The sequence below is a fragment of the Cotesia typhae genome, unplaced genomic scaffold (assembly GCF_013202065.1).
Source record: "Cotesia typhae breed Kobodo isofemale line unplaced genomic scaffold, CoteBio_Ctyphae scaffold_13, whole genome shotgun sequence".
Classification (NCBI taxonomy): Eukaryota; Metazoa; Arthropoda; class Insecta; order Hymenoptera; family Braconidae; genus Cotesia; species Cotesia typhae.
In genome coordinates, this window is record NW_027423774.1 from 6,821,350 (window position 1) to 6,847,777 (window position 26,428).

At 27.1% G+C, this 26,428-nt stretch overlaps 4 protein-coding genes across 5 annotated transcripts in view; 2 read left to right on the plus strand and 2 right to left on the minus strand.

The window, feature by feature from the left end:
- Positions 1-26,361, minus strand: part of LOC141535535 (uncharacterized) — a 37,924-nt gene extending 11,563 nt beyond the window's left edge. The window contains exons 1-6 of one of the 2 annotated variants that reach the window (XR_012480604.1): positions 26,058-26,361; positions 23,949-24,943; positions 23,687-23,878; positions 23,423-23,613; positions 22,564-22,733; positions 22,247-22,494 (exon numbers count right to left, since the gene is read on the minus strand). Coding sequence is in view for 1 of the 2 variants with exons in the window: in XM_074255501.1 (XP_074111602.1) it covers positions 22,360-22,494; positions 22,564-22,733; positions 23,423-23,613; positions 23,687-23,878; positions 23,949-24,943; positions 26,058-26,219 (1,845 nt within the window). In the remaining variant the exon portion in view is untranslated. Of the gene's footprint in view, positions 1-20,693; positions 22,495-22,563; positions 22,734-23,422; positions 23,614-23,686; positions 23,879-23,948; positions 24,944-26,057 lie in introns of those variants that run through there. The other variant, XM_074255501.1, reaches the window with a different exon arrangement.
- Positions 2,631-10,152, plus strand: LOC141535534 (uncharacterized). The gene is made up of 5 exons (XM_074255500.1): positions 2,631-3,872; positions 4,479-4,714; positions 4,794-4,914; positions 6,375-7,737; positions 9,472-10,152. The coding sequence occupies exons 1-5, from the start codon at positions 3,736-3,738 to the stop codon at positions 9,568-9,570; spliced, it is 1,956 nt and encodes a 651-aa protein (XP_074111601.1). The 5' UTR covers positions 2,631-3,735; the 3' UTR covers positions 9,571-10,152.
- Positions 10,171-14,049, minus strand: LOC141535536 (cilia- and flagella-associated protein 300). The gene is made up of 6 exons (XM_074255502.1): positions 13,946-14,049; positions 12,276-12,713; positions 10,969-11,044; positions 10,654-10,896; positions 10,405-10,577; positions 10,171-10,348 (listed from the first exon to the last, which is right to left on the minus strand). Exons 2-6 carry the CDS (start codon positions 12,368-12,370, stop codon positions 10,171-10,173), a joined length of 765 nt encoding a protein of 254 aa, XP_074111603.1. The 5' UTR covers positions 12,371-12,713; positions 13,946-14,049.
- Positions 14,032-19,836, plus strand: LOC141535533 (4'-phosphopantetheine phosphatase). The gene is made up of 9 exons (XM_074255499.1): positions 14,032-14,266; positions 14,386-14,674; positions 15,999-16,275; positions 16,368-16,718; positions 17,039-17,466; positions 17,535-17,622; positions 17,703-17,907; positions 18,560-18,887; positions 18,970-19,836. The coding sequence occupies exons 1-9, from the start codon at positions 14,158-14,160 to the stop codon at positions 19,280-19,282; spliced, it is 2,388 nt and encodes a 795-aa protein (XP_074111600.1). The 5' UTR covers positions 14,032-14,157; the 3' UTR covers positions 19,283-19,836.
- Positions 26,362-26,428: the final 67 nt, after the last annotated feature.

Below are 26,428 nucleotides of genomic sequence, written 5' to 3' on the forward strand. Positions count from 1 at the left end.
TCTGTTTTTCTTTTATATTTTTTATCTTTGATTCTATTTTTTTTACATTTACTCTCCCTTTCTATCCCTTCTCTCGTATCACTTCCCTTTCTCTCTTTTTCTGTTATCTTTTTTCCCCCTTTTTTTTGCTTGCTTTTCAGCTCATACCTCACTTCACTACTCATTGTTTCTTCTACTTCACTTTCACCTCTGTTTTCTTTTCTTATCTGTGCTCCGTTTGTTTTTTCTCCTTCTGCTCTCTTCTTTTTCGCTGTCGTACCATCATTCCATCATTTCTCCTTTTGTCTCGTTCCAGCTTCTCCAGATGTCTCCAATTTTTAGTCTCTTTTCTTTTATTTCCACTTCCTTTCCATTGCTTTGTTCCCACCTTGCTACTTTTCTTATCCATATCTCAACTTCTCTTTCTCTTCTCGTTTTTTCGTCCATTATCCATATTCCCGTTCCTTCATAATTTTTCTGTTTTCCCATATTTTTTTTTTTCTCTTACACTGTTGCACTCTATTCTTATTTGTCCTCTTTTTATTAGTGTTGTCCTCTTCTTTTCTATTCTCATTTTTAACCTTTCCTCTAGGTGCATCATTACTTCCTCCCACTTTCTGTATTTTTCCACTCCGTATTGTATGTGCAAGTTCGCCCTTACTCTTTTTCTTTTTCCATTTCATCCTCCATCTCTTTTTCATTTAATCCCTTTGGTTTTTCTTTTTCTAATTTCTCTCTTTCTTCTTTTTCCATTCTTCTTTTTTTCTCCTTTTCTCTCTTTCTTGTTTCCTTAATTAAGTCCTCCACTCTCCTTTCCAGTTCTTCTTGTGCTTCTTCTGCACCTTCATTTCTCTCTTCGTTGTCTCCATCTTCGCTTGCTTTACTTTCTCTGCTTCTTCTTTTTTCTCTTTGGTCTGTTAAACTCCTTGTTAATTCTTCTTGTCTCATTATTCCATATCTCACTAATTTCTTTAACTTTTCTATTTCCTCGTTTTTTTCCTCTATTATCCTCTCTCTTTTTCTATTCCTTCCCTGCATATTTCTAGCTCTCTTCTTGTTTGTATTTCCTCTTCACTCCTTATTTCCTTGCACTTGCACTTGCACTCTGTTTCCTTGCTTAGTTTTCTCAAAATTTTTCAAATAATTCCCCCTGCTTTTCTTTCACCATCTGTTCCATTCTTTCGATTTTTTCTTCCCACCATTTCTCTTTCATTATCTCATTATTTTCATCTTGTGCCTGCTTTTCTTCTAGCTCACGTCTTTTCTTCTATTCTCTTTTTTTTTTTTGCTTGTGCTTCTACGTTTTCTTTATGTGTTTTTTCCTCTTCGTCTTTGCTTTTTTTCTTCTCCTTCTCCTCTTCTTTCTCTTTTTTTTCTTCATCATCTTTTCTATTGTCGCTGTTGTTTTTTTCTGGTGTCCTGTTTAGAGTGAAACTTGTTTTGAATCCTTTTATGTATTGTTCCAGTGCTCCTTTTCTCATTCCCGTTTTGTTTTCTCGCGCCAATTCTTTTTTCAATGGTGGTCTTCCCCTCCCTCTTTTTTCTTTTACGCTTTTGTCGTTGTCTGCATTGCTCTCCACCTCGTCCTCTTCCCCGCTGTCTATATCACTCCCTGTGTCGCCCTCTTTTGTCGGCTTCCTGGACTCCTCTATTCCGTCTTCCACTGTTTGCTCCCTAACCTTACTTTCATTTTCACCTTTTTCCTTGTTCATTTTACCTATAATCCGCTTTTTCTGCTTCCACTTTTATTTTCTTTTTTCAATCACCTATTTTTTCTCTCTGTATTGATTATTTTCCCTTATTTCTCTCTATATTTTGTTATTATTTCTTTAATACTATCTTTACACTGATTTTTTACGCGTCTTTACTATCCAGGCCAGTGTTGCCAACTTCATATATTTATATATATTATATATATGTATATATGAAAAATTTATCAAAATGCATGTGGGTACTAAAATGAAAGCTCTTGATGAGTGTAACACCTCGATGAGCTTATATCTTTAAAAACGTTAATAGTTAAAAAAGTACAGTGAAATTTAACATAATTAAGAAATGGACTTGTATCTTTTGAAATATTGACATTTTTGAAGTTTTAAGCTCACCCCGTAAGTACATTCATCGAGACTTTTCATTTGAATACCCACATCAATTTTTCATATATTTTATATATTATATATATGTATATATGAAAAATATATCAAAAATGCATGTGGGTACTCAAATGAAAGCTCTTGATGAGTGTAACACTGGCATGAGCTTATATCTTTAAAAAAGTCAATATTTAAGAAAGTACAGTGCAATTTAACAAAAGTGATTTAATAAAGCAAAATTTTATTTATTTATAGTTTACAAGTCATAAAGTATTAATCAATTAATTAATTATTGGATTTTAGGTATAACAACATCTTGATATAAAATGGATGAACAGAAGAAATCTAAAATACCCCATAAAGAAGAACAGGGTGGACTAAATTCATGTACTCGTCCCTGGGATAATACTCTAAGGGATGTTACGTGATGCTAATTATTAAAGCAAATATAATTGAAAATAAAAAATAATTTTTTCTAAAAAGAAAAAAAAATGAGTTTTAAAAAGAATTCAATGAAGTAATGAAGTAATGCTCATTGTTCGTAACTAGTTCGTTGGAAAAAAAATAACAGTAATTCGACAGAAGGAAATTTTATTGTCCAACCAGTTTCAGTACTCAACCTTAGTTGGAAAATTTTCGCCATTTGTGTGTATAGATTCGTATGTGGAAATAAAAAACCGCATGTGCATAAAATCTATTCACATATACACACCTCATACATAGTTGTATATGAATATAAAATAATTCAAGTGTTGTATCTCTGTATATATGTACTACAGAATACTTTTATATTCGCGAATTGTATTGATATACTGAGCAGTCTTTAAAATGCATTTTATTCTGTACGACGGCGCAAATCCGACGCAGACGCGATTCTTGAGCATTTATTTATATATAAGTGTAAGACATTGGCACACATAACATTGCAGACGTAATATTTTTTTTCAGTGTTATATATATTTTTAGTTGTAAATTGTGGGTGTTGATAATCACATGTTTTGCAGAAGAAAATTTTAATAGAATACTTAAATTTAGATTTTTCAGCTTCGGGGGTCGGAAATCTAAAAAAAAGTATCACTTATTTCATTTACACATGTGACATTTGTTGTATCATTAAAAATAAAAAAATGTTCGGTTTGATAATTTTAAATTGTAAACAGTTTACCAGTTGTTAGTAAATTTATGACTTAAATAAGGTCATATTTGAATTTATTTATTGTTGTGTTATTAATACGGCAATTTTTATTAGTGTTTGCATTGTGTGACCTGTAGTTGAACGTTTAACTCATAAAAAATTCATTATCATTTCTCTTACCGGTTATTATTCACTTGCATAATCATATAATCATATAATCGCGAATCGTGTAACGATAATTAGTCTAGTCATAATAAAGTTTGGACATAAAATCACTGTAAAACAGAAAAAAAAATATGAGTTAAATTTTTATCGGCCGATAGCTGACCCGCCTCTTATTTATAAATTTTTTTTAATTATATTTATGTGATAAAATTTTCTAATCAGCTATTTTAATTATGTGGAAAAAAATTGACATGATTTATTTTAAATAAATCATTTTTAAAGAATTATAGACAGAGTAAGAAAAATTTGTTGTTTAAATGCTTAAATTATAGCCTTTGATGAAAAAAGTGTAAAACCATTAAAATGATACGGATAGCTTCATGCTATTTAAAACGTATAACTGTTGTGATACTTCTTGCGGCGTTTGTTTATTGCGTTGTTCAGGTTCTCAAATCAGAACTAAATTTTAACGACAATGATTTGTCTAATAGTGATAAGTTGTAAGTACTTTTAATTAAAATTCATTTTGCAGATTTTAAGAATTTTTTTAACGAATAAATTATGACAAAATAAATTGATATTGTTTAATTTTAAAAAATTATAAATGTAATTTTTTGGATAAGATTTATTTATTAAATAAAATTAAGAAATTATTAAGTGACTGATAACTTTTATGTCATTAATTTAGAAGATATTTGATAATTTTTTTAACAAGTAAATTATCGCAAAAAAAAAAAAAAAAAGAGAAAAATTGACATTTCAAAATTAAAAAAATAAAAAATGCAATTTATTTAAAATAATTTTGTGGAAAAGATTTATTTATTAAATGAAATAAAAAATTTATTAAGTGACTGCCAACTTTAATGTCATTAATTTAGAAGATATTAAATCATATTGATAACAAATAAATTATTGCAAAAAAAAGAGAAAAAAAATTGACATTTAAAAATTTTTAAAAAGTAAAAATTGCAATTTTTTTAAATTATTTTCTTGGAACAAATTTGTTTGTTAAATAAAATTAAAAAATTGTCAAGCTAACATTAATTGATTTTTAAATGAAATTTTTCTTGATGATATAATAATAATAAAAATAATTATTATTTTAGAATGCACATTTCCCAGCTGATTAGAGATTCAAGCAGGCAGAAAAAGTACACCGAAGATGGTGTCGCCTGCAAGCTTCCTGAGCTGGAGATCAACAATCCTGAGATTCTTAAATTTATCCATGAAGTTCCACCGCTGCAGTGCTCACCCGAAGACTGGGTCACTGTCGAGGGCTCCCGTGTTTTCATTCTGGAACGTGTTCGCGAGCGTTACGGTCCAATTACCTGTGCCTTCAGGGGTAATTTCTTAATTAGTCGACTTAGTCTGTAAATTAGTTTGCTAATAAATATTTAATTAATGGAAATTTTCTATTTCAGAAATTTTACGTGTAGATGATTACACTGTGCGTCTTACAGAGCCTCACGAGTCTGACGATGCGTATATTTTACGCAACAGTGATTTTGTTGACGTTAAATGCGAATCTAAAATCGGTAATCAGTAAGTACTTTTTCTTCTTAAAATTATCTCCATAACTCAGACAGTAAATGTCAAATTTTTTTTTAATCAATTAGAATAAAAAAATACTTAAAATTTTATTTAATTTTGACATGTAGAATTTTTTATAAAAATTTAATTGCTGTAAAATTATAAAAATTAATTTAATAAAAAAAAAGTTGAATATCACAGTTTTTTAAAAAATTTATAAATTTTTTTGAAAATTTATTAAAATTGTGAAAATCAACTTTTTTTTTTTTAATTGTTCATTTTTATATATTGTTACGTTCTCGTAAATTTTAAATTTATTTAAAATTTTATAAATCTATTTTAAAAATTATTTAAATTATTTAATTATTATCCGAGGTATTTCGTAACGAAAATACTCGAGATAACAGATTTTTAGAACGTCAACACAGCCTAGTAGATTAAACAATCTACGTTGTGGGTTTTGGACTGCGTTGATGTTCACATAGGGTAACCTGAGATGCAACGTCGCTAAAAATTCTTATAAAACTTATTGTAATTATTATAACAGACACATTCTGTCTTCAAACTTCATCTGGAGCAGTCAGTCCGAGGACTTAGCAGAGGAGAAATCTCTGTTGGTCCGAGGCTGAACCTGCCAATTCCTTGATAATAAATTTTGTTAATTGTTAAACAATTATGGAAATTTATTAGAACCCCTACCTAGGGTTGAGAGCGCTTATTAGCTGTTCTCACCCTGGTGAAATCACCCAGAGCGCTAGCCAGCGTTCAGGCACTCTACCCATTACCTACCTGTAGGCAGGTAAAACAAAAGTAATATATTAAAAAATATATTTTATTTATAAATTAAAAATCTGAATTATCAAAACTTATATATAAAAAGTACTTCGCGGAGGAATCAGTGGCATGACCCACCTGGAGTCTATCGACTTCCTAACGAGGTCAAAATCTAGACATTTAAATAAATTAATTAAATTTAAAAATTAATTACACCCAAAATTTGGGAACGTAACAATATATTTTCTAAAAAAAAAAAAATACATCAATAAAATCAAATAAAAATTTCGTTAAAAAAATTAAAATTAAAATGGTTGACCTGACTTGTAAATATTTACCCAAATTTTTTTGTTAAAAAAATTAAAAAATGGTCAAGTGACTGCTAATTTTTAAGTCATAAAAATTTTTAATGTCAGTTAATTTTAATATGTCAAAGTAAGAAAAAGTTAGCAGACGACTGAAAATTTTTGATTTTTTTTTTTCATTAATTAAATTACAACTAAAAAGATATTTCTAAAGAATTGCACTTATAGTTTTTCAAGTTTTTTACAGGTGAAAATTTTTTTTTGTTTAATTGAAATTTTTTCAATAAAAAATTTCTAAAAATTTTGAAATGTCGGCTAACTTCATTTTCATGATTAATTTTAAAGATCATAAAAATTTTTAATGTCAGTTAACTTGAATAATATAAATTTTAGATGGCACAGCGTCCTAGCGGGTGTAAAAGAAGATCCCGAAATAAAAAAAACAATATCTTGGGAAAATATCCCGGAGGGAGGATTGAATCTGAACGTGCTGATGTTTGGATTCGACTCTCTATCCCGCAACACCTTCATCAGGAAGCTACCGAAGACATATCAGTACATAAAACAGTCGCTGAACGCCCAGGTGCTGGAGGGATACAACATAATCGGTGACGGGACTCCTCAAGCGTTGATCCCGATCCTGACGGGTAAAATCGAGCTGGAGCTTCCCGAGACAAGGAAGCGGATAGGAGCTCTGGCGAATTACGTCGACGTGTATCCGATGATCTGGAAAAAATACAAAGACAGCGGATATATAACCGGGTTCATGGAAGACGTCCATCACATCGGGACGTTTACTTACCGGCTGAAAGGCTTCAAAGAGCAGCCAACAAATCACTACATGCGTACTTACTACCTGGCAGCTGAGCCGTATTTCAAGTACTCGAAGAAATTCTGCATGGGTGGATTGCCGCGTCATGTGGTTATGATGAATTACATTAAAAATATTTACGACGTTTATCGCGACAAGCCTAAATTTATATTCGGGTTCCACGGCGAGCTCTCCCACGACTCTTACAACGACATCGGAGCGGCTGACGTTGATTTACTGAAATGGGTGAAGAGTCTGCAAGACCAAGGACACCTTAACAACACGGTGTTGATCCTGATGAGCGACCACGGCCACAGATTCGCAAAAATTCGCAACACCTTGGCGGGGAAGCAGGAAGAAAGGTTACCGTTCTTCGCGTTTATTTTCCCTCCGTGGTTCAAGCAAGTCCACCCGCGAGCTTACGCGAACTTTGTCTACAACACTAGGCACCTATCGACTCCCTTTGACATCCACAAAACCCTGGAGCGGATCCTCAAGATGGAAACTCCCAAGGATGCAGACACCCAGGAGCGAGACATTAGTCTGTTTGATAAAATTCCGGCGGACAGAACTTGTGCTGATGCCTTCATTGAGCCTCACTGGTGCGCCTGTCTCACCTGGCAGGAAATACCGGTCACCAACAGCACCGTCGTCGAGGTAGCTTTGAGCTTTATTAAGTTTTTGAACTCTTACACCCAAGAACACAGAAACATTTGCGAGATTCTGCGACTGGATGAAATTATGTGGGCAGCTAAGCTCGTTCCTACCAAGGGGCTGCTTAAGTTTGAAAAGTCTAGTGATAAAGATGGGTTCATCGGGGACTTTAGTGCCAAAACTCACTTGACCAATGAAATTTATCAGGTTAAAGTCAAACTATCTCCTGGGGGAGGAATTTTTGAAGCCAGTATTGATCATAATATTGAAAAAAATATTTTTAGCACAAAGGTAAATTTATATTATTGTTTTTTTAATTGGTTAATTATTAACTAGCAACCTTGCAATCACTATATCGCGTGCTTTAAGGTAAAAGGGCTTATAGCTAAGGGTTTATAGGGATTTGGGGTGAAAGGACGTATAAAAAAAATTATTTTTGCCATTCGTTTTAAAATTGTCTGAAACGTAAAAATCTATGAAAAAAAAATGGTATCCTAAAGCTGAAAGGGCGGATCTCAAGACATACCTAGAAAAGTACTACTTAAAGGTAAAAGGGCGCATAAAAAAAATTGTAGTTTTGATACCAAATGTTAAATAATACATTTACAAAGTTTAATATGAACAAATAGAAAATAAATCAATTAAAAAACAAATTACGTAAAAATTAAGAAATAAAAAAAATCACAATGACAGATAACATTCAAATATTTTGAAATTTCCCGCCTTTTTTTAAACATTGTAATATTTTAAAATTATAACATTTAAATATTTTAAAATTTCCCATTTTTCTTCAAACATTATAATTTCATGATAATCGTTCATGTTTTTAAATTTTATAATAACTATTTTTTTAAATAAAAAGCGAGAAAATAATCACGCGTACTTTATTGTGTTTTGGATATATTTTCTTTTGTAACTTTAAAAAATTGTACAGTTGACGTTTTACGCCGCTATTATCACAGAAAGTTTTTTTTTTCACATTTTTAAACTACGAATATGTTTCTTTGTAAACTGGATAAAAAAAAAATTGTACGCCCTTTCACCTTTAGATCACCTAAATTTCGAATTCTGAAAGTAAAAGGGCGTATAATTAAAGACACACGCCCTTTTACCTTTCAATTTTTTTTTTTTTTTTCAATTTTAAATGTAGAGTGTGTCTACTACTTGATTGGCAATAAAAAAAAGTATGCGCCCTTTTACCTTTGCTAAGGTAAAAGAGCGCATAAATTGTTATAAGACCGTTTACCTTTAGGCACGCGATATGACTGCCGTGACTTGTGAATTATAAATAAATAAAATTTTGCTTTACTGAATAATGACTTTGGTTAAATTGCACTGTACTTTTTTAACTATTGACGTTTTTAAAGATATAAGGTCATTCCGATGTTACACTCATCGAGACCTTTCATTCGAATACCCACATCAATTTTTCATATATTTTTCATATATACATATATATAATATATATAAATATATGAAAAATTGATGTGGGTACTCAAATGAAAGGTCTCGATGAGTGTAACATCGGAATGACCTTATATCTTTAAAAATGTAAATAGTTCACAGGATATATGTCAAATTGCACTATACTTTCTTTATTATTGACGTTTTTAAAGATATAAGCTCATCCCGATGTTATACTCATCAAGAGCTTTCATTTGAGTACCCACATGTATTTTCATATATTTTTCATTCATATATATATAAATATATAATATATGTAAATATATGAAAAATTGATATGAGTATTCAAATGAAAGGTCTCAATGAGTGTAATAATGGGATGAGCTTATATCTGTAAAAATGTCATTAGTTCACAAGATAAAAGGTCATTTCTTAATAATGTATCTATAGATAATTTTCGTATGCAGCTTAAATACTTATCACGATAAATTGACTATTGGTGAGAATAATATGAAACTTTGAAAAAGCACAAATTCAAATCAAGGCCTTTGCAATGACTATTCTGAATACAAAATTTTTCTTATTCTCTTAATAATATTGATAATTATTATTTTGTTGCAGATATCACATGTTAGCAGGATAAATAAATATGGATGGCAGGCGAGATGTGTTGAAAATGAATTTTTCCATCTACGGAAATATTGTTACTGTAAAAATTAATCGTTTTAACTCTGGTTCATTGTTTATATTTATTGTGATTATTTATAAATTAGACTATTTAGCAGTTATTTGATAATTTTAATAATATTTTTGACAAATAAATTATGGCAAAAAAAAAAATAAGAAAAAGAAATTGACATGTAGAAATTTAAAAAAATTAAAAATGCAATTTTTTAAAACTATTCTTTCGGAAAAAATTTGTTTGTTAAATAAAATTAAAAAATTGTCAAGTTACTGCTAACTTTAATGTCATATTAGACTGAATGCATTTTCTGGATATAAAAGTCGTTTGGAGTTTGTATAAAAAGTTTTAGGAATAATTAGAAGACAATACACGTACGTTTGGGTGCCAATTACACCAGTATTAATTTCATTTGTAAATAATTTATAAATGAAAAAATTTCACTGAAATCTCATCACTTTATATTAATATTTAATATATATACTTATTAATTGTCAAATAATTAAATGTAAATTTTATTGTAACATAATTTAAAAGCGTGTGAGCTGTTACCAAATTTCTACTCTGTAATGCACATTTTTTTAAATAATATAAAAATTTATAATAAAAGCAATAATTTTCAGTATTCTTCTCAAGTATTAATTTCCATATTGATGAAGAATTGTTTTTATTTCTCGACTTGTAGGGTCTATTAAAAAAAATCCAATGTTTTGTTTATGTTCTGACTTATGTGGAAAGTACGGCACGTCATTTTTTTTTGCAATTACTTCCAACACGATTGTTGTAATGAACAATTTATTTTCTTGTTTCTGAATTCTATAAATATATTTTTTTAATTTATAACTAACTAGCAAAAAATAATTGCGGTTTACCTTACGAAATCTTTGTAAAGACTTTTTGTCAAGTCTAAATAATTTTCCAGGTCATTTTCATATTGACAATACTCGCCGCCAATTACCAACAGTTGAAACAATTTGAATATAAATTCATTGCGCTCGTCTGGAGTATAAAGATTGTACTCGTTAGATTCTTCATCCAATAACATCTGAAATAAGTAATTAATTATTAAATCTTATTTTGTATTCTTAAAAAAATAAAAAAAAATTTGTTTAAATATTTACCGCTCGTAAATTATCCGAGACCAAAATTCCATCAACAAAGTCATCAAATTTTTGCCGAATATTTCCCGTAGCATGTATGATATTATTATCTAGATTTTTTAATTTGTCAAAAAAAGTCATGCTCATAATTGAACAAGGAATTTGTTTTATTTCAACTTCATCAGCTGTTAAATTAGACTCTCTGAATTCGTTACCGCACCAAATTTTTAATTTTTCTGTCACATTAGAATCTTTAAAAAATGCCTAGAAATAAATAAAAAAAATTATTTTCCTTTTATTAAATTAATTAGTAATTTTTTTTTATAATTAAATTACCTCAGCTAAATTATATTTATGATACAGATGAAACGTCTCATTGAAGAGAAACTTTTGACAACTCAAATTCATCCCCCTAATAAAAAAATTCGATTAAAGTTGATTTAAAAAAATGATACTGAAGTTGACAGACATTAGAATTTTTTTAGAATTTTATAGCAATAAAATTATTATAAAAAAAAGTAAATTAAAAAGTTTCACATGTAAAAATTAATAAAAATAACAAGTAAAAATTTTTAGAAGCATTCTTTTATTGTAATTGATTTATTAAAAAAATTTTTTAAATTAACAGCTGACTATGCTAACTTCAGTATTATAAATTATAAGTGAAAATTTTTAGAACCGCTTTCTGAAAATTAATGTAGCACATATTTAATAATTTAAAAAATTTTATAACAAATAAATTATAGCAAGAAAAAATAAGAAAAAAAATTGACATCTAGAAATTAAATAAAAAAAAAAAATCCAATTTTTTAAAAATAATTTTTTGGAACAAATGTTTTTGTTAAATAAAATTTAAAAATTGTCAAGTAACAGCTAACTTGAATATCATAACCGCTTTTAGTGTTGTAATTAATTTGTTATAAGAATTTAATAAAAAAATTCTATGATACTGAAATTGCGAGACGTCTGATTGTAATTTCAGGAATTTTTTTAACAAACAAATTATAGCAAGAAAATTTCAATTAAAAATTACAATACGAAAGTTAGCGGTCAGCTGTCAATTTAAAAAAATTTTTTAATAAATTAATTAAAATAAAAAAATGCATCTAAAAATTTCCACTTGTAAATGTTATTAATTTTCACATGTAAAACTTTTTAATTAAATTTTTTTTTAATAATTTAATTGCTATAAAATTCTAAAAAAATTTTTAATATCTGTCAAGTTTAATGTTATTAAAAATTTCATCTTTATTAGAAGTTCTGAAAAATTTTAAATGAGATTTTTATAAATAATTTTCTATGCCTAGTTTATTTTTCAAGAAAAATCAAAAAATTGTCTAGTGTCTGCTAATTTCAACCTAATAAAAATTCTATGACAATAAATTTGGCAGGTATTTAATAATTTAAAAATTTTTTTTTTAACAAATAAATTATTTTTTGGAACTAATTTTTTTGTTAAATAAAATTTAAAAATTATGTAGTGGCTGCTAACTTAAATGTTATAAAATTTTACATGTGAAAATTGAGAAACATTTTTAAAAGAATTTTTTTTGTTGTGATTAATTTATTACAAAAATTTTTTTAATTGACAGCTGACAGCTAACTTCAGTATCATTAAAAAAAAAATAAAAAATAACACTTACCATTTTTTAAATAATTCTCTAGTATTTTTATCATTGACTTGACAATTATCTGTATCTGCCAATGACACAAATGTATACTTGGGTTCAACATCCATTATCTTATTAATTATTTATATTTATATTTATAATTCATCAACTTCCGAGTGATTTACAAAAATAACAATGTAGGCGCCATGGTAACCAATCGAAAATCGATTGAGAAAACTCGAATTTAATCGAAATATTCAAACTGAAAACCTCCCGCGCAAAATAAAATCAATAATATAACATCATGCCGCCACGTAGTAAACGTCCTCGTCAGAATTCAGTAAACAAAATGATTCCAAAGAAAAGTAATGAGAAAAAACCAACCAAGTAAGTTTTTATTTATTTTATTATCTACTTAGTTAAATTATTCTATAAAACAGCTGTTGATCTTCATTAGAGTATCTAAACAACCTGTCATTTAACTTAACCTAACTTTTTCATACTGTTTATATTTTTAGACTTTCCTGCATAAGTATTTTTTAATTCAACTTTATAAAAATAAAATTAGCCGACATCTAAAAATTTTTAGAATTTTTTCTTTTAAAAAAATTTAACAAAAAAAAATTAAAATAAAAAATTTGATTTTTAAAAAACTTGAAAAACTGTTCAATTTTTTTTTAAATATTTTTAAGTTCTATTTAATTGATGAAAATAGATCAAAAAATGAAATCAAAGTTGCCTTCAAATTGCTATTAGTTAAAAATAAATAATCTTAAAAATAAATTATAAACAGAAATTGATAAAAAATAAAACAAATAAATCAAAGTTGATAAAAAATACAAGCGGTCATTATAATAAAGAATTTGTTGTGTTAAATTAAGCAGAAAAACTTTCAAACCAAGAAATTTTCATTAAATTAAGTGAATGTATTAATTTTTTATATGATCCCGAAGTTGTCTATCATTGAATTTTATCCTCAGTGATAGGCACGCAGTAATTGGCTCGCAGTAATAGAGACAATGACCCTTTTATGACCGCAGTAATACATGCATATGAACTTTTTTTTAAATGCTTATTATTTGAAGAATATATTAGTTTATCGCACTCTTGATTTTTTTTTTAGTCAATAATGAGTCAAACTTTGATTTAAAAAAAAAAGTTATTGTTATTTTTGAAAAATTTAATAAAAATGCTTTTGAAGTACGACCTACCGAAAAAACCGCAGTAATACCCACACTTACTCAAGCAGTCACTTGAAAATTTTTTAATTTTATTTAACAAACAAATATTTAAAAAAAAATTGCATTTTTATTTTTTAAAAATTTTTACATGTTAATTTTTGCGATAATTTATTTTTTACAAAAATTCTAAAAAATGATCAAATATCTTCTAAATTAATTTTCATTTTTTTTTTTTTTATCACCGACAGGTCTCATCCATTCTTCCGTGCGTTTTATATTCCATTTATATCAGAAGATTACAGTAAATATGGCTCTTACAATTTATTAAAAAGTAATAAATTTAAATTATCTCCTTCGAAAATTACAACTCCAAAATCAGCATAAATAAATTTTTATAATTTTGTAAATTGTAAATATTTTTTTATAATAAAAAATTCATTGTGATTGTTATTATGTAATTTTTATTATTAAAAAAAAATATATCTAAGTTCTATATACTTATAGATAAATGTATATACAGACCTTTAGTACCAGCTGTGTTTTTAAAAGGATAAATTGACAAGTTAACCAATAAAAATTGTCAAGACTTTTTAGGTTTGAAATATTTAGAAATAAAATGTCATAATTTACGTAGAAACTCACACCAAGTTTATAATAAATAAGTATTGTAATTATTAATAAAATATTGTTAAATATTTATAAAAATCATTCCGGTATAAAAGAAAAAAATAAAAATGGCAGAGATTGTCGACAAAGATTCACATCCTAAAAGTATTAAATTGCCAGCAGCTGTTGAAGTATTTGCAAACTTAAAAAATGCCCAAAATTTTGCAATTGACATAGGTAAGTAACTATTTTAATTATATTTATAATAATTTTTTAATTGGTGGAAAACAAAGTAAATAAAAGTTGTAGGTTAAGTTGCTTTTTTACGTCAGTGACTAAATAAATTAAATTTTCAGGATTATCCCTGACAAAAATAGCTTATTATTCGACAATAAGCTATCGCAAAGCACTGTATGATAATGAAGAGTCTAATAATGAGAGTAATAGCGAGTTAATAACCTACAAGCTGCAAAAGGGATCACGGCTGCATTTTGTTAAGTTTGAAACACGTCATATTGAAAACTGTCTTGATTTTGTTAAAGATAATCTTGTTAATGCTGAGCGTTTTCAAGGCAAAAGTATTAAAGTTACAGGTGGTGGAGCTTTCAAGTACACCAATTCTATTCAATCTAAATTAGGTTTATTGTAAGTATTTATTTTTTTTATGACATTGGAATTTACAGACACTTGACAATTTTATCATAATCTATATCATTAACAAAATAAAAAAAAAATTTAGTGTCCAGGATAGTCATATAAAAAAATCGGTTTTTTTTTTTAATGAAATTTAGTGTCATTGTAGAAGCCTTGATTTGAATTGAAGCATTATCAAGATTTCATATAATTCTCACCGATAGTAAATTTATTATGATAAGTATTTATAATACTGAAGTTAGCCGTCAGCTGACAATTTTGAAAATTTTTTTAACAAATCAATTACAATAAAAAAATGCTTCTGAAAATTTTCAATTGTAATTTTTATTAATTTTCACATGTGAAACTTTTTAATTCAATTTTTTTATAGTAATTTAATTGCTATAAAATTCTAAAAGAATTTTTAATATCTGTCAACTTCAGTGTCATATGTATTTAGGCTGCATTCGAAAATTCTCTATCTCTAGATACATAATTAAGAAATTGCCTTTTATCTGGTGAACTATTGACATTTTTAAAGATATGAGTTCATCCCGATGTTACACTCATCGAGACCTTTCATTCGAGTACCCACATCAATTTTTCACATATTTATATATATTATATATATGTGTATATGAAAAATATATCAAAAATACATGTGGGTACTCAAATGAAAGCTCTTGATGAGTGTAACATCGGGATGAGTTTATATCTTTAAAAATGATACTGAAGTTAGTTGTCAGCTGTCAATTAAAAAAATTTTTATTCCAAATCAATTATCATAAAAAAATGCTACTAAAAATTTTCACTTATAATTTTTATTAATTTTCACATAAGGAACTTTTTAATTAAATTTTTTTTTTTTATAATAATTTAATTGCCACAAAATTCTAAAAAAATTTTTAATGTCTGTCAACTTCAGTGTCATCGTTAAAAACGTAAATATTTAAGAAAGTAGAGTGAAATTTTACTAACGTCATTATTATTTAACAAAGCAAAATTTTATTTATTTATAGTTCACAAGTCATGGCAGTCACATAGTGACTGCAAGGTTGCTAGTGAAAATTAATTTAGTCGATATTAGTTAATTTTCTAATCAAATAAATTAAAAGAAAAAATTTGACATGAAAATTAAAAATTTTTAAATGCAATTTTTAAAAAATATTTTTTCAATTATATTTATTGATTTAAAAAATAAAAAATTGTCAAACGTCTGCTAATTTTAGTATCATAATTTCTAAATATTATCATGTGTGTCTGAATTTGAGTATAATTTTTTTTATAGTCAAGTAATTCTGTAAACTATCACTAAATAATATTCATTTGTTACCAGAGTGGATAAAGAAGATGAAATATCATGTCTAATAAAAGGATGTAATTTTTTATTGAAAAATATTCCATGTGAATCCTTCGAATTTGAGCGTCATGGAAACCCAGAGTATAAATTCGAAAAAGCTGGTCCTAATATATTTCCATATTTGTTAGTAAATATTGGAAGTGGCGTCAGCATATTGAAAGTGCAGTCTGAAGAAGAGTTTGAGCGGGTTGGAGGTACTGCTACTGGTGGTGGTACATTTTGGGGACTGGGTTCATTATTAACCAAAGCTAAAGTATGCTAACTATAATAATTATTATATAAATTATTTATTCATTTTTCAATCTAAGAACTCACTCTATTAACAAAATAATTTTATATTTTCAGGGATTTGACGAATTGTTAGAATTAGCAGAAAGAGGAGACCACAGAAATGTTGATATGCTTGTCAAAGACATCTACGGAGGCGACTATTCGTCCCAAGGGTTGTCGGGAGATTTAATAGCCTCGTCTTTCGGAAAAACAATGTCTTGCAACGCGATACCGGGACTGAAGAATTTTGTCGAGGCAGATATTGCGAGGAGCTTGTTGTTTATGATAAGTAACGACATTGGACAAATTGCTAGTCTTTATGCATCTATTCACAACATGGATAAAGTTTACTTTGGGGGATATTTTCTTAGAAATCATCCGCTTTCAATGCATACTATTTCATTTGGAATTAAATATTGGTCTAATGTAAGAATTTTTTTTTATTAATTTTATTTAAAAAAAAAATCTTAACTTCATTTTAAAAAAATTTTATATAAAAAAAAAATTTATCAATTTTATTTAAAAAAAAATTTTATTAACTTCATTTTAAAAAAATTTCATTAAAAAAAAATGTATTAATTTTATTTAAAAAATAATCTTATTAATTTCATTTAAAAAAAAATTTTTATTTAAAAAAAAAAAAAAATTTACTTAAAACAAAATCTTATTAATTTTATTTAAAAAAAAAATTTTATTAAAAAAAAAAATTTATCAATTTTATATAAAAAAAAATTTTATTAATTTAGGGAAAAGTAAAGCCGCTGTTTTTGCGCCACGAAGGCTACTTAGGAGCAATTGGAGCTTTTTTATACGGCGCAGAGCAAGCAAACTCTTACAGCTGGTTGGAAAATTACGCCGGATCCTCAGGGTTCAAGGACCCGGTGGCTACTGACTTAGGAATAAAAGTAGATCAGTTGGAAATAGACCGAGCTGAAAACGCAGTGAGCTTCTGTCCTTTATTGACTGACCCAGTGTCTTATAATCCCGACACCACAGACCTGGCCCAAGATAAAGAAGCTCGAGATTATTGGCTCCAATGTTTTGAGGAGTCTGTTGACAAGTTTGTCGCTCGAGCCATTCACAGTCAACCTCAGAGTCCTACAGCCAAGGATCGGGCGAGTAAACTCAAGGAAAAATATATTAATCGGCTTCATTATTTACATTTACAGCCTTTGTAAGTTTTTTTTTTTTTTTTCTGAAATTAATATTCATATTTTTCTTAATTATTTATTGTGCTTTTAGTGCGTATGGAACTCTGACTGTCAGAACTTTATTGGATACTATTGAACACTGTATGAAAGAGTTTGATTTTCCGGATCCTTATTTTGAGGTATTTTTTTTTTTTTTTTTTTTTTTAAGTAAGTAAAATATTGTAAGTTATTGAATTAATTATTTATTTATTGATTTTAGTTGAAAAAAAATGAAAACGAAGAGGCGATAAATTTTTTAAAAAATCGCCTGGATATGTTGGACCAATTAACAGGAGCTGAAAAACTTAGAGCATTAATTTTAGGTGTTTTAGCTGGTAATATATTTGATTGGGGTGCTAAAGAAGTTGCTAATATTATGGAGTCTTCAACATTTCGTTTTGAAGATGCTCAAAATAAAATTCCAGGTATTTATTAAATTTAAAAACTAATAAAAACTAGCGAACTTGCAATCACTATGTTACTGCCGTGACTTGTGAATTATAAATAAGTAAAATTTTGCTTTATTAAATAATAAATTTTGTTAAATTGCACTGTATTTTCTTAACTATTGACGTATTTAAAGATATAAGCTCATCCCGATGTTACACTCATCGAGACTTTTCATTTAAGTACCCACATGGAATTTTTTATATATTTTACATATATGGTATGTGTGAAATATATAAATATATAAAATATATAAAAAATTGATGTGGGTACTCAAATGAAAGGTCTCGATGAGTGTAACATCGGGATGAGCTTATATCTTTAAAAATGTCAATAGTTCACGAGATACAAAGTCATTCCTTAATTATGTATCTAGAAATAGAGAATTTTCGAATGCAGCCTAAATACTTATCATAAATTAACTATCGGTGAGAATGATACGAAATCTTGAAAAAGCATCTTGAATTCAAATAAACACCTTTGCAATGACACTAAATTTAACTAAAAAAACCGATTTTATCACATGACTATCCTGGATAAAAATTTAATCTTATTCTCTCAATAATGTAGATTATAATAATAATTTTTGAAGTAAAAATTTATAATTTAATGACTAAAAATAAATTATAGGAAGACCATGGTTAGAAGATAATTTAGATGAGTGGGTAATGAGACTAGAACAAGACCCACCACATAAATGTGCGGCAATATTTGTCGACAACAGTGGAGTCGATATCGTCCTTGGAATCCTACCTTTTGTAAGAGACTTACTTCAGCGTGGAACCAAAGTTATTTTGTGCGCTAACTCAATGCCGGCTTTGAATGATGTCACTTATCCTGAACTACTGATTATTTTGCGTGACGCCGCTAAAATTTGTAAGGATATAAAGTATGCGCTGAAAGAAAACCGGCTGCTGCCCATGGAGACTGCCCAAGCTGGCCCTTGTTTAGACCTCAGGTAATTTTATTTATATTTTACAATACTAATAAATTATTTAATTTAATTTAATTTAATCAATTGAATAATTTATTGTCATCAGCCGATTGAATTTGGACTTGTGTCTGGCGATGGTAAAACACAACGTCGACCTGGTGGTCATTGAAGGAATGGGAAGGACTTTACACACTAATTTGTACGCGAAAATGAAGTGTGAGTGCCTGAAATTAGCGGTCGTTAAGAACCGGTGGTTGGCGCTTAGACTGGGAGGTGATATGTACGCGGTTATTTGCAAATACGAGCGACCGACGTCTCAGACACATGTATTGAGATACAAAAATAATGACGGCAATGAGTTAATGAGTCAAGCGACTGACGACTGTGAAAATAAAAAAATTAATTGTAAGAACACTTAATTTTTTTTTGGAAGATTCTCAAATAACAAATCACGATTGCCTTAAATATTTCAGTTTTACTGAATTCTTTAATAAAAACATATAAATATATAAATGTGTAAAAGACTAGGGTAAAAAGTAAAAGACAATAAGAAAAAAAAAATTAGCAAAAAATCCGTAATGGATTGTTTCTGTGATACTAATGTTTATCTAAGTATTTTCATTAACATTTCAAATTATTTATCGTACTTTTTTCTTTTTTGAGTTTGTATTGATATGTATGATAAAATTAAGTAGTGATTAAATTTTTCGACTAATTATTTTAAACCTCTCTAAAATAGACCGGGAAAAAAAATTTTAAGTTGTGAAAAATTCATATTATTTCATTAAGGAGGTCCTTTCGCTATCAATGTTAAATACAAATATTGGATTACGCATATAATTAATTTTTATCTGATAATTAAAGTTCTTATTTATCTACTAGCTAAGTTTAATTTATTCTTCACCGTGGAAATTTTTGAAAAAAAAAAATTTTTTAAATGTTAATATTTTTTCCGAGTCTTACGAGAAAGTCAGACTTTAATAACTTTCTCGAATTATGTTATTTACTACCGATTAAATGGGGTAAAAAAAAACTCAAAATAAGGTTTTCGAAATATTCAGGTTTGATTTTGACCCACTGAAGTCATAAATTCGCTCAGCATAGACTCCTTCCAAAACAAAGCTTTTGAATTTTTTGTGAAACTAGAACGAGACAATGTACTATAAATGTCAAACAGGCCATTTAAAAATTTAAAATTTTAAATCAAAAAATTTTCATTCTAAATTATTAAAGTATTTAATATGTTATCATTGTAAAAATTAGCTCTGAAATATTGCTCATTGATTCTATTGTTGTTCTCATTCTTATAAATAGTACAGTAGTATAGAATTTTGCAATTATATTATTTAATCATTCGAAATTATTAACTTCCTTAAAATATGATGATGTTAGTCTTATATATTTAATATTGTTATACGTGTACTTTAGTATAAAAATTATGTATATTATTGTCATTCGGCTATTTTGCCTTAAAAATACATAAAAATTTAATAAATAAATAAAAATTTTTTGCAATAAAATGTATAGATTGCCGTGGAATTTATGGAGAAATTAAAATTATAAAATCATAGAAAATTTTTAAATAACCATCGTTTAAATGGCGTCAGAATATTTGGCAACGTTGCGTAGCGCGCGAGCTTTAGACCATTCAATAAATTCAAACTAAACTTTAACGCACTTATGTTTTTCATTCATACGTATTAGTTAATTTATTGTTAACAAATTTTCATATTTCATAACTGAAAAATAAAACAATAATTAAAAAATACTAGCATTCTTGCCATGAGATATTAGAATGTTATGGTTTTATGGCTAAATATTTTTAATTAATTTATTTATTTACATTGACTGTAAAAACTTAAACGTGGTTAAAATTTTATTGTACAAATGAAAATGTAAACAACCGAAATATAGTGTTGCCAAATCACGGACAGGTTACTAACAGCTAATTTACAAGGGTTACAGTCAACCAGTCAGATCGACAACATTTCGAATTATCAAAACTCGAGAAAATTTTAAATTCCGCTACATTCAAAGTTTATAAAATCTATTGGCTTAAATAGAATATCAGCCGAAAAACAATTTTTTAAATTATAAAACATCGAGCTCTTGAATATAGATAAACATAAATCTTATGTTCCTCAAGAGTTAAAATTAATTTAATTTCGAAAAAGGTTCGTTCCGACGTACATTCATCCGAATAATTCATCCGAATAATTCATCCGAAAAATGATTCAGCTGAAAATTACTCATCCAAATAATTATATATTTACATTTTTCGGCTAAATGAGTGTTCGTCTATTAATTCATTTTGGCGTAAAAATTTTCATTGTTATGTTTTTTATTTTATTGAGACTTTGTGACTTTGAAAGATTCTATTAATATAGCTTTAGTTTTCTTTTCCTTTATTCAACATTATATTTTTCAGAATTTTAAAATTTGTAAAATTAATTATTTTAAATTACATTTAATATTAACTTTTCAAGTTCTAGTAATTTATTAATTCGGAATGTTGTCAGTCTGACTAGTTGACTGCAACCCATTTACCAGAGTCAAATTAATTTTTTTTTTTAATTTTCAAAATTTCACCGATTAATGCCTCATATACTATTCAATTTTTAATTTTAGGAGTTTTTTTGTTTTAATTTATCGAATATTGACTACTACAGTTGTAGTGACTCAACTGGAGCGAAAGGACCTCTTTAAAAATTATTATGAAATTTCACAAAAAAATTTTCAAAAAAAAAAAAAAATTCCGGGTCTATTTTTTCCGGGATTCCTTGTAATTATATACTTATATCTTTGTCAATTATTGTTATTATATTTTTTATAAAATATTACACAGTTTCGTATTTTCAATAATTTATAAAAAATATGTAAAAAATTTCTATCAATATAAAAAAATTTGACACAGTATTTTATTTTAAAATATTTAGTAACAATTATTGGTGTATAGTTTTGTAATAAATATTATTTTATCTTATTAAAAAATCATATGTACAGGTATAAAAAATTTTTTTTTAAAATAAAAAAAATTTTTTTTGTTTTAAAAATTTTAATGAAATTACGAAACTGCATAATTAATTACTTAGAATTTAATTTACACTGACTAAAGCAATTCTATTAGCAGCTATCGTTGTTTAGTAGTATTTTGGTGGCCACTAAAAAATGCTGGACTTTGTACTTAAACATACGTAATTTCTTAATTATACATCGTATGGCTTTTGTAACATAATTATTACCAAATAAATTTTAATAAATATAAAATAAAAATAAAATTTTTCTTTTCTTAAATAACTGAATAACAACAACTTATAAATATATCACGTTAAACCGTGGCCACCTGGACTAATTTTTTCTATCAATAAATATAAAAATGTTACCTTAAGTTAAGTCTTGTGTAAAATCTTCGGAGTATCAAGCCTTTAGTTCCTTATGTATTACTAATTATTTAAACAATAATTCCTGAAATTATAAATATTTCCTTACGAAGAATTTATTTTCTCTGTACGCCGGCCTTTGTATTGTGCAGTCGTTTCATATGTTTATTCAAGTTAGCCCAGTTGGTGAATGTGCGTTCGCAAAATGAACAAATATAAGGGCGTTCGCCTGTATGTTGCCTTCGATGAACCTAAAAAAATATAAACAAACAAAGTATTAATTAAATAAATACCCAGCTGTGTATATTTATAATAATTACCGTTAAAATTCCAGCGAAACGGAATTTTTTACCGCAGACCTCGCATTCATACGGCATTTCTCCGGTATGAATTCGCGTATGTGCAACGAGAGTGCAACGTTCTTTAAATTGTTTTCCACAGGTATCACATCGGTGTTTCTTAACTTCCGAATGTGTTACTAAATGTCTCTCTGTAGAATATAATAATAATAATCTATATTATTAAGAGAATAAGAAAAATTTTGTGTCTAGGATAGTCATATGATAAAGTAGGTTTTTTTTTTAGTGAAACTTAGTGTCATTACAAAGGTCTTGATTTGAATTTGTGCTTTTTCAAGGTTTCATATTATTTTCACCGATAGTGAATTTATGATGATAAGTAGTTAAGCTGCATTCGAAAATTCTCTATTTCTAGATACGTAATTAAGAAATGTCCTTGTATCTCAGAAATTTTAGAACTTTTGAAAGATATAAGTTCACCCCGACATTACACTCATCGAGGCCTTTCACTTGAGTACCCACATCAATTTTTCATATATTTTTATATATTATATATATATATATATATATATATATATATATATATATATATATATATATATATATATATATATATGTATATATGAAAAATATATCAAAAAGGCATGTGGGTACTTAAATGAAAGCTTTTAATGAATGTAACATCAGGATGTGCTTATATCTTTAAAAATGTCAATATATAAGAAAGTACAGTAGAATTTAACAAAAGTCATTATTTAATAAAGCAAAATTTTATTTAATTATAGTTCACATGTCACGGCAGTCACATAGTGACTGCAAGATTGCTAGTAATTAAAGTTTTAAATAAAAAAATTTAGAATAAAATAAAAAATATATTTACTTAAAAGACATTCTGTTCTAAAACTGCGACCACAAGTGGGACAATGATAATTTACATCCTTCGAATGGCTGGCCATGTGATAGCTCAGAGAATTTTTGGATACAAATGATTTGCCACAAACGTCACACATGAAGTCATATACTCCGTCGTGCATTTTTTCGTGATTTTCCAGGGCTTTTTTAGACGAAAAACTAAATTTATAAATAAATCAATAATTATAAACATCTATAAAAATTATATTTACTAAAAAAAAGAATAACTTACTCTTTCCGACAAATTTCACACAAAAATTGTCCGTCCAAAGGCAAATGAAGTCTTTTATGTACTGCTAGCGTCAAGGAACTTTTAAACCTTTTACGACATATGGTACAGGAGTAAGGGCGCTTGTCAGAATGCACTAGAGAGTGCGATAGCAAAGATGACTTAAGATTAAATACCTTACCGCAGTCGTCGCATCTAATAAAGAAAAATAATTTATAAACATAGTTCTCTCCAACAATTATCATAAAAATAACCAAATAATTACTCGAATCTTTTAGGATCTTCATGGAGTAAAAAGTGTTTAGTAAAACTTCTGTAGAGGCTGTACTCCCTTTCGCAGTGCATACATTTATAAACAGGCGGTTCATTGTGCTTGTGTTTGTAATGATACTGCAATTCTTTGTAAGATTTCATAACTCCATGATTGCAAATAGTGCACCTCCATGGATAGCCTTGAATAGCTTCGGTTATGGTCAGCCGACTAGTCACAACTTTGGTCTTTTTTAATTTTTTAATTATTTCTTCTCTCTCTAGTTTAACAACTTCGTCTTCTTCATTATCTTCATTCTCATCCTCGTCACCTGGATTTTGTTCTTCTAGCTCCTTTTCTTCTTCTATTTCTCGAGTATTACCACTATTAACTTCATTCTCCTGCGCACTATCATCAACTGGATCATTAAATTCACTACTTACATCGTTAACTATTTTTTCATACTCCTTACGTAAATTGTTTATTTCTTCTTCTTCTAAATTTGTATTTATTACTATTTCTTCGGAGTTTAAATTACTGATTATGTCTTCTTCATTAGAGTTACTTATCACTTGTTCAACGATTGAGGTATTTGTGTTTTGTTGTTCAATAACAGTGTCTAATAATTGTTCTAGGTTGACATCAACATTGTCAACAACAAGATCTTGGTTAAAATTATTGTTTATTTGGCCTTGATTTGAACTATTCAATTGTTCTTGAATTATTTTATTGAGTTCCTCTGGAGTTAAATTTTCTAGCTCAACTCCTTCATCTAAATTTAAATTAATAACAACTTCAGCTTCTTGCTGATTTAGATAAAAATCAACGGGATTGTATTTTATTACAATAACTCTTTGGTCTTCAATATTAATCTCATTTTCAGTCGGTTGATAAATACTATCAAGATATGTTTGTACTTCAGCAGCTTGTTTAAAAAATTTGTAAAAATTTTCCAACTTATCACAACAATCAGTGCAAATTATTGTTGGCAAAATGTCATCTTCTGATATCTATAATTAATTTTTAGAAAATTTATTTACCAGATATTTGATAATTTTATAAATTTTTTTAACAAATAAATTATAACGAGAACAAAAAATTGACTTGTAAAAATTAAAAAAAAAAAAATGACATTAAAGTTTGCTGTCACTTGATAATTTTATGAAAATTAATGTAGCACATGTTTAATAATTTTTTTAAATTTTATAAGAAATAAATTATGGCAAAAAAAAAATAAGAAAAAAAAATTGACATCTAGAAATTTAAAAAAATAAAAAATGCAATTTTTTTTAAATAATTTCTTAAAACAAATCTTTTTGTTAAATAAAATTAAAAAATTGTCAAGTGGCAGCTAACTTTAATGTCATTAAATTTAGCTGTCATTTCACAATTTTTTAAATTTTCTTTAACAAATAAATTACAACAAAAAAACATTATTAAAAAAATGGACTTGTAGGAATTTTAATAAATTAAAAATGCAATTTTTTAAAAATAATTTTTTAGAACAAATTTTTTTATTAAAGAAAATAAAAAAATTGTCAAGTGACAGCTAATTTTAATGTCATGTTTGTAATTTTCTGTAACAAAAAAATTTGTTCTAAAAAATTATTTTTAAAAAATTGCATTTTTAATTTATTAAAATTTCTGCAAGTCCATTTTTTTAATAATTGTTTTTTGCTATAATTTATTTGTTAAAAAAAATTTTTTAAATTGTGAAGTGACAGCTAAATTTATGACATTAAAGTTATCTGTCACTATTATAATTTTTTTATTTTGTTTAATAAATAAATTTGCTCCGAAAAATTATTTCTAAAAAATTGCATTTTTTACTTTTTTAATTTTCTAAATGTCAATTTTTTGTAATAATTTTTTTGCCATAATTTATTTGTTAAACAAATTTTTTTAATTAATTATTATCTGCTAAATTAATTCTCATCTAAATTTAATGTCATAAAAAAAATTCAAAATGCAATTTTTTGGAACAAATTTATTTGTTAAATAAATTTTTAACAATTTCAAATAACAGTTGACTTTAATGTCATATTAATTTGATAATTTTTTTAAAAACTGTTCTTAATCAATAAATTATTAAAAATTATAAATCAATAAATAATAAATACTTACGTTTATTTGAAGACATGAAATAACTTTGAGGCATAATTTTTTTTCAGCGCCTTCATTGTTTACTGAATCAATATAATTTGTCGAATTTTTGCCACATAATCGACAAAGTTTTAAATATTTTTTCTCGGACGCGGTTATACGCTCCGATGTATAAGAACTCATATTGACATTACTATTATTTCTTTCTTTATTTATATTTTATTTCTTTAAACACTTATTACATTTAAATTAAATTGTTTATAAAAAGATATTATTGTAAACAGTTATAAAAAACATTTTAACTCGAAATAATTCACCATTTTCTCGAAACATCAACAATGAGACACGCCATGACAGTTTTCTATTTTCTAAAACTTTTTAAATCAAATTAC

Excerpts from the sequence above, each read along its gene's own strand:
- LOC141535533 (XM_074255499.1), top strand. The coding sequence starts at position 14,158 with ATGGCAGAGATTGTCGACAAAGATTCACATCCTAAAAGTATTAAATTG. Across the intron at positions 14,267-14,385 it reads AAATTTTGCAATTGACATAG|GATTATCCCTGACAAAAATA; the intron begins GTAAGTAACTAT and ends TTAAATTTTCAG. Across the intron at positions 17,467-17,534 it reads TATTTACATTTACAGCCTTT|TGCGTATGGAACTCTGACTG; the intron begins GTAAGTTTTTTT and ends TTGTGCTTTTAG.
- LOC141535534 (XM_074255500.1), top strand. The coding sequence starts at position 3,736 with ATGATACGGATAGCTTCATGCTATTTAAAACGTATAACTGTTGTGATA. Across the intron at positions 3,873-4,478 it reads TTGTCTAATAGTGATAAGTT|AATGCACATTTCCCAGCTGA; the intron begins GTAAGTACTTTT and ends TTATTATTTTAG. Across the intron at positions 4,715-4,793 it reads AATTACCTGTGCCTTCAGGG|AAATTTTACGTGTAGATGAT; the intron begins GTAATTTCTTAA and ends TTTCTATTTCAG.
- LOC141535536 (XM_074255502.1), bottom strand. The coding sequence starts at position 12,370 with ATGGATGTTGAACCCAAGTATACATTTGTGTCATTGGCAGATACAGAT. Across the intron at positions 11,045-12,275 it reads AGAGAATTATTTAAAAAATG|GGGGATGAATTTGAGTTGTC; the intron begins GTAAGTGTTATT and ends TTTTTTTATTAG. Across the intron at positions 10,578-10,653 it reads TCTCGGATAATTTACGAGCG|ATGTTATTGGATGAAGAATC; the intron begins GTAAATATTTAA and ends TACTTATTTCAG.